Source organism: Schistocerca nitens, chromosome 1 (assembly GCF_023898315.1).
Source record: "Schistocerca nitens isolate TAMUIC-IGC-003100 chromosome 1, iqSchNite1.1, whole genome shotgun sequence".
Classification (NCBI taxonomy): Eukaryota; Metazoa; Arthropoda; class Insecta; order Orthoptera; family Acrididae; genus Schistocerca; species Schistocerca nitens.
This window is the reverse complement of record NC_064614.1, coordinates 1,182,230,276-1,182,241,164: the sequence shown is the minus strand read 5'-3', so window position 1 is coordinate 1,182,241,164 and position 10,889 is coordinate 1,182,230,276. Positions and strand designations below refer to the sequence as shown.

The 10,889-nt window shown below is 39.6% G+C and overlaps 1 protein-coding gene across 1 annotated transcript; it reads right to left on the bottom strand.

Moving 5' to 3' along the window:
• Window positions 1-6,297: 6,297 nt before the first annotated feature.
• On the bottom strand, window positions 6,298-8,544 carry LOC126200636 (uncharacterized). The gene is made up of 3 exons (XM_049936724.1): window positions 7,053-8,544; window positions 6,771-6,970; window positions 6,298-6,659 (listed from the first exon to the last, which is right to left on the bottom strand). Exons 1-3 carry the CDS (start codon window positions 7,076-7,078, stop codon window positions 6,298-6,300), a joined length of 588 nt encoding a protein of 195 aa, XP_049792681.1. The 5' UTR covers window positions 7,079-8,544.
• Window positions 8,545-10,889: the final 2,345 nt, after the last annotated feature.

The window sequence follows — 10,889 nt, the reverse complement described above, 5'->3', positions numbered from 1 at the left end:
ACAAACTGTATGTTATAAACAGTTGTGTGTGCAGTGTCGTCACAGTCTTCTGGGTAGCAAAAAAGCTAGCTGGATTTCGTTTACTAGTTCATTTAACAGTATCACTCCCTCTTCTGTCATGTGGGGTGACCTCCGTTGGCTCTCTGGGACCAAGGCACATTCCCCAATTTCTGACCTGAGTGCAGCAGATGATGTCATTGTGGACCCTATTGCTATCTGTAACACCTTGGGCCACTATTTTGTGGAGATTTTGAGCTCCACCCACTATCATCCTTCCTTCCTCGCAAACGAGCAGAGGCTCGGGTGATACCCTTCTCCTCTCAGAACCATGAATGCTACAATGCTGCCTTTACTATGAGGGAGCTAGACCATCCTCTCACTTCATCCTGATCTTCCACCTGAGGGTCAGGTTGCATTCACATTTAGATATTGCAGCACGTTTCTCTTGCAGACAAGCACTTTCTCCATCATAAGTACAATCACATTTGGGCAGATGGCACATTTCCCAGATGCTGGCATGAAGCCACTGTCATACCCATACCTAAGTGCAATAAGGAAAAACACATTCCTTTAGCTACCACCCCATTTCTCTCACCAGCTGTGTTTGGAAGATGATGGTACATATTATTCATGGCCAGCTGATATGGTGGCTCAAATCTTCCACTGTACTAACCAGTATGCAATATGGAATTCTAGAGCACTGTTCTGCAGTTGACCATCTCATCATTTTGTCAACCCATATCATGAACAGTTTTCTGTGGAAATACCAGACTGAGGCTGTGTTTCTTGATTTGGAGAAAGCCTATGACACAAGCTTGAGGACTGGTATCTTCTATGCTCCATGCATGTGGGGCTTCCAAGGCAGCCTGCCCCATTCTCTTCAGAAATTTTTAAAAGACAGAGTTTTCAAGGTACGTGTGGGTTTGGCCTTGTCGGACACCTTTATTCAGGAGAATGGGAGTGCTTCGAGGCGCTATCCTGAGTGTCATCTTCTTTGCTATAGCTATTAACCCTGTTATGGCCTGTCTCCTGCAAGGCATCTTTGACCCCCTTTTCATCAACAACTTTGTGATCTGTTGCGGTTTTCCATGTACTTGTCTCCCTGAGTGGCATCTTCAGCGATGTCTCTATCATCTTTACTCTTCGAGCATCAACAATGGCTTTCGCTTTTCCACTGAAAAAACTGTTTTTATGAATTTCTGGCGGCGCGATGGGTTTCTTTCACTGCCTTTACATCTTGGGCCTGGTGCTCTTCCATTCACTGAAACTACAAAATTCCTGAGGCTTATGCTTCATAGGAAACTTTCTTGGTTCTCCCAAATATTTTACCTGGCTGCATACTGCACCTGGTCCCTCAATATTCTACATGTCCTCAGCGGTACTTCCTGGGAAGCAGATCGGATCACCTTCCTCCATTTGCATTGATCCCTTGTCCGTTCAAAACTATGCTGTGGGTGTTTCGTTTATTCATCTGCGTGTTTGTCCATCTTACACTGTCTTGGTACAATCCACCATCATGGAATGTGTTTGGCCACTGGCGCCTTTTACGCTAGCCTGGTTGAGAGCCTATGCAGAAGCTGACGAACTACCACTGTCGTACCGGGCCTGATGTCCTCCTCAGTGGATAAGCAGACTGTTTGTCTGCCATGCCTGACCACCCATCTGATGCCCTCCTTTTTGACGACTTCTTTGACAGCCAGTTTGGGGCATGCCTTTCTTCTCTGTTACTTCCCAGAGTTCATTTTCAGCTACTGCTCTGACAGCTTAACTTCATTCTACCTGCCACCTTCATGATGGGTGTGAACCCTGAACTGCATTGGGTCTGTATGGTGGCCTGTGTTCATCTTTGACTTCATTCATTTCCCAAGGAAACTACTCCAGATTCATTCTATCAATGTAACTTTCTCAACTTTTGCATGCAACTTAACGATGACACCTTTGTGTACACTAATGGCTCTAAGACTGAATGTGGTTTCAGGTGTGCCTTTGTTATTGACACTAACCGTTTTTGGTATCAGATTCCAGAACATTGCTCAATTTTTTACAGTAGAGCTCTTTGCCCTTTATCAGGCCACCCAGTACATCCAGTGACACAGGCTTTTTAATTGTTCAATGCTCCGATTCTCTCAGTGCCCTTCAGAGCATCTGTGTGCTTTACACAGCCCATCCATTAGTGCTGTGGGCCAAGAAATCTTCCACTTGCTCGCTGTTGAGGGAGCCACTGTAATGTTCATGTGGGTTCCTGATCACATCGGTCTGATGGGAAATGAGGCTGCTGATGCTGCAGCGAAGGCTGCTGTTCTTCTACCTCGGCCTGCTAGATCTTCCATTCCTTTGCATGGTCTCCATGTTGCCCTCTGTTCACAGATGGTACCACTTTGGCATCACCAGTGGTCTTCTCTTCACGGGTATAAGCTCCGGGGAACTAAACTGCTGCCAGCAGCTTGGTCAACATCCTCTTGGCCCTCTTGCCACAAGGAGATCACCTTAGCTAGGTTGCGTATTGGGCACTGTCTTTTCAGCAATCACCACTTTTTAAGTTGTGATAGCCCATCACTTTATACTTACTGTTATCAACCTTTGATGGTTCACAGTTCCTCACTGAATGTTTGCTGACTGTGTTTTCGACCATTTTAGCTAACATCGTTCAGGCTGTCGACAGTGTTTTAGTTTTTATCTGTCATAGCAATATGGTGAAGGACATTTAATCTTTGGTTTAGGACCACCACTGCCTCTGGATCTTTCTCCAAGAAAAAAAACCTCGGTTTTAACTCTCTTTCCTTCTGTCAGTTGGGCTTAATGTGTTGTTGCTTTCAACTTCTTTTACTTGCTAGGGTTTTAGAGTTACAAAATGGGTGCTTGTGCCCTCAGTTGTTTTAGCACCCTAAAACAAAACAAAAAGTCCTCTGTTGATCCATATTCCTATGGATGACACACTCTTGATCAATATTTCCTGTTATTCTTCCTTTTTGTTGATGCCACACATTCCTGCAGTTAATCAGCATTAGTCATACGGGTGTTTCATAAGCAATCTCTTTTGTGGACAAACTACAATTTCCTTGTGCATTGCCAATAGATTGAAGGCTAGCTTTTTTTTTAACCTACAGCTGATCTTATGTGATTATTCTTTTCCCCTCTGCACATTAATACTCTCTTATACTTTTATGACAGGATTGGCTATAGTTGTGATATATTTATCATATTGTCAATGGCTAGTACACTTTTAAGTTTCATAAACTATGCCGCTTTATACAGGGTGAATCAAAAAGAATCATCCAATTTGGCACGTCTATATTGCTGAAACTAATAAACATATACAATGACTTTTGTTTTTTGATGAACGAGGAAGTCAAGAAGTTTTTTTTTTTTTTTTTTTTTTTTTGAGAGGTTCATGTCATATGTCAATGTGCTATTACAACTGTTCCCACACTGCAGTGAGCATGTCTTGAACCACAGCTTCCACAGCTGCTGTTAAACAATGCCTGAGTTCATTCATTGTTGGTTATGGAGGCACATGAGCAGAGTCTTTTTTTTAAACCCCCAGAAGAAAAAATCACATATGGTTAGATCTGGTGACCTTGGAGGCCAGTAATCTAAGGCTGAATCATTTGGTCCAGTGTGACTGATCCACGGTTCAGTAATCCTTTGATTTAAAAATTTCTCAAAATTGTTCATTCCATCATCTAATGCTCTGTGCTGTAGAAGGATCCACACCATACCTAGTGTGAAAGTCACACTGAGGAGTTTTTTATGACCCACACTGCACAAAACATAGAACAGAAGACAGTTTCTGTTGTCCCAACACCATTTTGACTTGAGCTGAAGTGGGCACATTCTGCTGCTACCTAGCAGAAACCATGTAAATCTCAAGAGTTTGCTCATTCCTAATTTATTCACACACGCATTTCAAATAACGTAATAGTTATATACTTTTTTTTAATTGGATGATTCTTTTTCATATACCCAGTATTTCTTTACAAGAAGAGCTAGTTGCCAATAACTGCAGCAGGCTGATATTTTGTCAAGATCTAACTGGAAATTGCAGTTTTTGTCAGAGAAAACTGCATAGTAGATAACCACACTATCTGAAGAAAAAAGTACATATAAGATTGCATCTAATGCTATCCACTGGGTCATTAATGCATAACATCATACCACATAATACTTCTGTCTGTGAAAGACTCTTTATCCTGGATATCATACTGTAACAAAGTTGTTGATTGATTCATACTTGTCGTTACATATCCTGTTTTTGTTTTTTTACAAACACCAAATCCATGAAGTTGCCTTGCTTTGTGCATGAAATTCAGTATATTATGTGTGAGGGAATTAAGAATTTGGTTTCCCTCAATAGATGTATTTGAAATACATATTAGTTTTCATAGAAGTCAGATAGGTCATTATGTTTGAACACAGAATATGCTATAGAATTTTGCTTCAATTAGTGCCAACCCATATGGGGTGCTAGTTCTTTGGATGAGGTGTGTAGCCTCTTTTCTTAGAAGGTGAGCTCTCTTTCCAGTTACCAGGAGCAGTTATCTGTTCAAGTGCTCTGCAATAAATTGTGGTCAAGAGTGGAGTTGATTACCTGCAAAGCTCTGTATTGAATCTGGCAGGGGTCAGTCTGACTGTGGAACCAGTAGGGTTTCAGTGATTTGAACCTGCTCTGTAACACTACTAACACCGATTAACATGGTAACTGAGTGATATGTATGAGGCTCCTTACCTATTATTTGATTTAAAAGTGTGTCCTGAGTACTGAATTCTTCTAACTATTATTATTTTGTATGGTTTCAGACTATTGATTGGGTTTACAGCATTGGCGGGTAGCCTTACTCCTGAGGTACACATCTCACAGTAAGAAAGTTCTTAACTATGTCCCTACATGACATCTTCCCCCTAAAATCTTCTGTTCTCTCTTGTGTACATTTATATATTTGAAGGGGTCGGAGAGATATAGTCATAAGCCACATCGAACTAGTTTTGAGATACAGCGAGTTTAAAGTTCCACAGAGGTCTGAAAATGTTTAATACAAAATAGAAACCTCATTTCTACTGCAAACACTTGCTTAATACTTGCAAAGCATGTTGTTAAATAGTCAACTCTCTGCATGCTATAAAACATTAATTTTAGAATGATTCTAATTAAGATGTAGTCAACGGTGGCTTATGACTTTATCTCCCAAGAAATTGTTTAAAACATAAAGTATGAATTTGTAAGGATTTATTTTAACTACTCTTACACAGCAAGCAGAATATATAATTTTTACTCATTAATTTATACATATCAGGTATCGGAGATATATAAATTACTTTTTCATTGATACAGTTATATCAAAGAAGTTCCTCTACCTCATCATTGTACACATTATTTCCAATACATGACCGAAAGAAATCTTGATTTGCTGCAGGTATGTATGGCATAAGAGACGGTACATCATCAATTTTTGTCTGGTTAATTGGTAGTGGCTTTCTGTACTTTATTGGCAGCTGATATGGATTTGGTTCAACTAGCCTTCCTTCCGTTTTGACACGAATATCCACTGACATGAAAGCTCCTATGTCTGAATAAGAGTGCTTTACACTTAGCTTGAAGGGATCTTCAGACTCAAACTTAAATTGAGTTACTTCACTGAAATGGTGGGGATCTCCAGACATGGATTCTGTACGTTCTGAGATCAATGTATTCAGGCTTTCCAAACTTCTGAAGTCTTCTCTTTCCATTTTAGTTACAATGAAATGTTTTGGACTCCCAGATTTTATTACTTCTGCCCATTCATCTGGAGTGTACCCTATTGGACGTCTGTTTCTTGCATTCCGTTCAATGCGACCAAAATCATGATCGCAAGGTAGCATGGTGTGACCTACCACAGGGAAGTAATGCTGGACAGAATCAAATCTTTTGGTAGCAACAAGAGACCTTTCCAAAGCAATAATAGCCCAATTCTTTGTCTGACCCTTGCAGTTGTCTGTGATTATGTGGAGATGTTTTGTCTGAGGATTAGTTATCTCCAAATACTTCAATAAGCAGCTCCCAACCTCATCTGAACCCCGTCCCCCATCTTTCTCGCTCCTCAGAAACATATAACCCTTGTTTGATCCACAGTCGTGGATACCATAGTTGTATGTCCATATTTTCCTCTTGTAAAAAGCTGGACCAACTGTTAGTTTAGGTGTGGGTAAGGTTTGCTGCATGTCCATTGCTATCACATGATGCTCTTTCGAATTTTCTGTAGCCAGAGCAGTTAAAGACGCAATCATATTTTGTCCTCTGTCAGCCTTTTTGAGATGCAGTTCTTATTGTAGTTTCTTTTCTGTGACTTCTTCTGCACATAATTCTGGGTTATTTATTGCAATTAGAAATCCATCACATTTTGAACAGGTGTCACTTTTTGGTAGTTTGAAGCCTATGTTAAATTCAGATACGAAAATTTCTCTGAATTTACTTTCAGATACTGCAGGAACCTGCTTTTCCTTGCAGTATTCTGAGTATTTATCTTGAAATAAGGAAGCAATTGTGAGATCACAATCCAGATACACTTTATTGGGGTTCTGTTGCCTACTGTAATGACTGTTATATTTTGGTATGGCATTGAGAAACTCTCTAACACTTTGTACAGCTTCGTCTTGAAATTTATGTGGGTAGTTTCCATGTTTTCCTGGGGAAAAAAAAAAAAAAGATGAGCTTATATCCTCTTCCTAATATAAATATTTGTATAGTACTCAGTTTGAGTACAACCCTAACTTATAACACAGAGTAACATACAAACCTCTTCCATCTTCTTTTGGCACTGCAAATCCCTGCTTCATTTGATGTTGCAAATTCCTCACTCTTCGTGCATGTATCTGTAAGCCATGAACCGTTAGGAAAGCTTCCTTGCAGATCATGACTTCTATACTGCATATCCTCACATTATAAGAAAATGTAACATCCCTGGATGACGTTTTCTTGGAAGTCGTTTTTGGATAGCTTTGAAAGAAATTATGACAAATATAACACAATGAAATAAATATACAAAATATTAAACCATTTGTATTTATAGTGAACAAACCTCCGCTTTTTTGGTTCCATTTTCATGCAGCTCACCAGGTACGTATTCTGGGCATTAAAGTTTCCTATGTCCCAAAATGAATGAAAAAACGTTTTCTTCCTCTCCAAGCAGTTTCGTGAAGCATTTATTTAAACAAGTACAGGGAGTTCCTATATTAGCAGCCTGAACAGTCTTGTGGGTTTTTAAAGACTTATACTGCTGACAGCATTTCGTTGACGTTTTGCTTTATTTTTCTTCCACTGATCAATATTTCGCTTTCTTTTCCATGAAGGCTTTGGTTTTTCGGGTGATTCTTCATTTATTCTACTTATTTCAAGCTATAATATATAGAGCAAAATAGTCTAAGAATTTGCATGAGATATAGTCATAAGCCACACCAAACATTAAATTTCGCTAAAATCATATTAATGAGAAAATATTTTTTACACATCCTTTGCCTTTGAAACTACATCATTGCACCATTAAGCAGTAATATAAATGTTCCCATCAAGTTTTATCATTAACACACAGGATGGCTGTCAAATACGTTGGCAATGTTGAGAGAAACAAAGTCACAAGCCACAGGAAATTAATCACTAGAAATAACCCATTTTATATACTTATCAAAACATCATCTGAGCTGGAACTGCTGGTCGATGGATGCCAAGATTCATCACTGTCAGGATCCAAAGGGTAAAGCTCTTCACTTTCACTACTGTCTGTGTCAAATATGCGTTGAAGACCCGAAGACGCTTCAGATGTTCCCTGACCCACCTGCCATTATGCTGTGGCTTGTGACTATGTGTCTTCTGAAACTACCACCAGATAGCACAGCATAGAACTGCACTCCGTCATAGCCTGCCATCTGTTGCAATAACACGGAACCTTTTCAACACATTGTGAAGAAGACATTGTTAAGAATGCCACAACATGAAAAACTCAATTTCGTGAAAGTTGTGGCTTATGACTATATCTCTCCAAGCCCTTCATTTATTTATTGATAAAATCATGTTCGTGATATGGGATACCAGTTGTAGTGATTGTTGAGGGAGCGTAAACCTTTTGTTACAATGATGGTTTCCATAAATTTAGCAACAGAATACATACATTGCTGGACAATTATATCAGTAATGTCCTTCCTGAAGGAATTCATATTACTTTTGTCTGAGCAATGTAATTCATTATAGAGTGTGCCGGCTGTATGCCTCACACACTCGTGACATTTTTTTGGTGTCTGGTTTGTCCGATCAATGTTATCACTGCCATGGGTGTGGTTATCATGCACATCAATATTTCTTTTAAAGTGATGGAGATTGTTATTTACAAATGAAACAGTCTTTCTTTACAATGTACTGGGTAGTTATAATTAAAATGCACCTGTTCACAGAGGTCCAGTATGGGCTGTAATTATTGTATCGCAGTGAAACTTGATAGACACTCTAAAGCATCTCGCGTGGTTTATGATAATATAAAATATTTTTCTCTTTCTGTTTATATGAATGTCATTATTACATGGTGGACTTTTCTGAAGATTAATTACTAATTTAGCTATTAGTTTAATTTTGATTTTTTCTTTGATTTGAATTAAATTGCTTTTTGTAAGCTGGTTTGTTCAGTGAAAGTTAATCCTTAGCAAAATCATTAATCATGTTAATAATTGTAACACACACCATGATCTTGTAACATGTTACATATAAATTGAAAAATGAAATAAACTTTTTTAGGTTCTTGCCTCGGTTAAATGTTTCTGCTCAAACATGAGATCTCTGATTATTGTCTGCATTTGCCCACACACACACACACACACACACACGAGAGAATAATTTCTTACCATTTTCTTTTGTAATGCACTGTAGTCTGAGTTGTGGCTAAGGATCTCAGCTGTTAAACTGAAAATAAAAATCTTAAAGCTATGTCTTCCACTGCAGCAGCTGGCGGCTGTGGAAAAAATGTGTATTATAATTGAAGTGGGTGAATAATTCGCTTCCGCTAATTTCATAAATTAAAATTGCCACGTAATGGCAGCTGTGGCTGCAATGGCAGCTGCAATTGTTGGGCTGAAAATAACTTGAATTACTGATATTCAAAGAAAGCGGATGTGAGATAGGGCTCACCTCTTACAATTAAAAGTGAATAACAGCATGAAACTAATATATTATCTTATTACAAATACAGTAATGCTTACATTCAACAGCAGTCACCAAGATGTCCGACTATTCGCATTGAAGACAAGAGAGAGAGTGATAATGGATAAAAGATGACAAAAGATGGTTTCTTTTCCATCTGTGTGGTCCATTATTGTCAGAGTGCATCTTTTTTATTCTTTGCACTCAAAAATGACGCACAGAATTTTATATGATGATAATAATAATAATAATACACATGAGAGAAAATTACATATCGCCTGAGCAGTTAATGTTCACATGTGATCCAATATTAAATGTTTTTTTTTTCAAATACCACTTTCAAGTTTTTGTAATATTTCTACTGAGGACGGTACAAGCATTAATGCAGAACCACTTAATGATTTTTTTTATTTTTTTTTTTAATTCCAATTTTGGCCACCAGGTGCATACGTGGCAAAGTGAATTCAAGAAAGATGTGTGGAAATGTTTTCATATCTAATGGAATAGGAATGGGAGCTTGCCAGGAAAGATCAAACAAGTGAGAATGGTATAATGTTGATTTTATTATTAACCACTGCTGACATAAATTTTCACTGCCAGCAATAGGAGACATCGGCAAGACACTGCATCTGTAAAATGACATGATCAGCAGTCAGTCACAGCATCTCTAGTGGAATCGTAGCAACAGGTTCTTCTATACTGGCCTTCAGATCAGGTAGAGACCAAATGTGTCCCTGGTAAACACATTCTTTTATGTCTCCCCAGTGCCAAAAGTCACATGGATTCAGATCAACGATGTAGGAAAAGATATATGGCTACTTACCATAAAGAAGACACATCAACACACACACACACACACAAAGCAAGAACAAATCATGCACACATGACCACCATCTTCAGCACCTCGGGCCGAAATGCAAAATCATGGAGGGGGTGGGGTTGAGGAGGAGAAGGGGTAGTACTGTATGGATGGGGGAAAAGATGAATGCTGTCTGGTGGAAGGTGCAGGAACTACAATGCCAGCAGTTGCAGTGTCAGAAGATTGTGGGGCAAGGTGGTGTGGAAAAAAGGAACCAAAAAGGAGAGGAGCAGGGAAAGATGGGTGGATGCATTGACAGAGGGCTGTAAATAACAGCGTGGGAGATGAGAATGGGGAGGAGATGATAGGATTGAGGGGATGCAAACTGTTGGGAGGAGGGTGTGGGGACGGTATGTTACCATAGGTTGAGGCCGGGATAGTTATGGGAGTGGAGAAAGTGTTGTAAGGATAACTTCCATCTGTGCATTTCAGAAAAGCTGGTGGTGGAGGGAAGGATTCAGATGGCTCGAATAGTGTAGCAGCCACTGAAATCAAGTGTGTTATGCTCAGCTGCATGTTGTGCCACAAGGTGGTCTAATTTGCTCTTGGCCACAGTTTGTCAATGGGCGTTCATCTTGGTAGACAGTTGGTCGGTAGTCATACTGCTATAAAAAGCAGTGCAATGGTTGCAGTAGAGCTGGTAAATGACATTGCTGATTTCACAGAGGGCCTAGGTTGGGATAAATCTGTGGCAGGACTGGAATAGGGAGTGCTGCGCGAGTGGATTGGGCAGGTCGTATACCTGGGTCTTCCATGGGAGTATGGTTCTTGCGACAAGGTGTTGGGACTGGGAGTGGCATAGGGATGGACAAGGATGTTGTGGAGGTTGAATGGGTGATGGAACTCCACTTTAGGACAGGTGGGAATTATGCC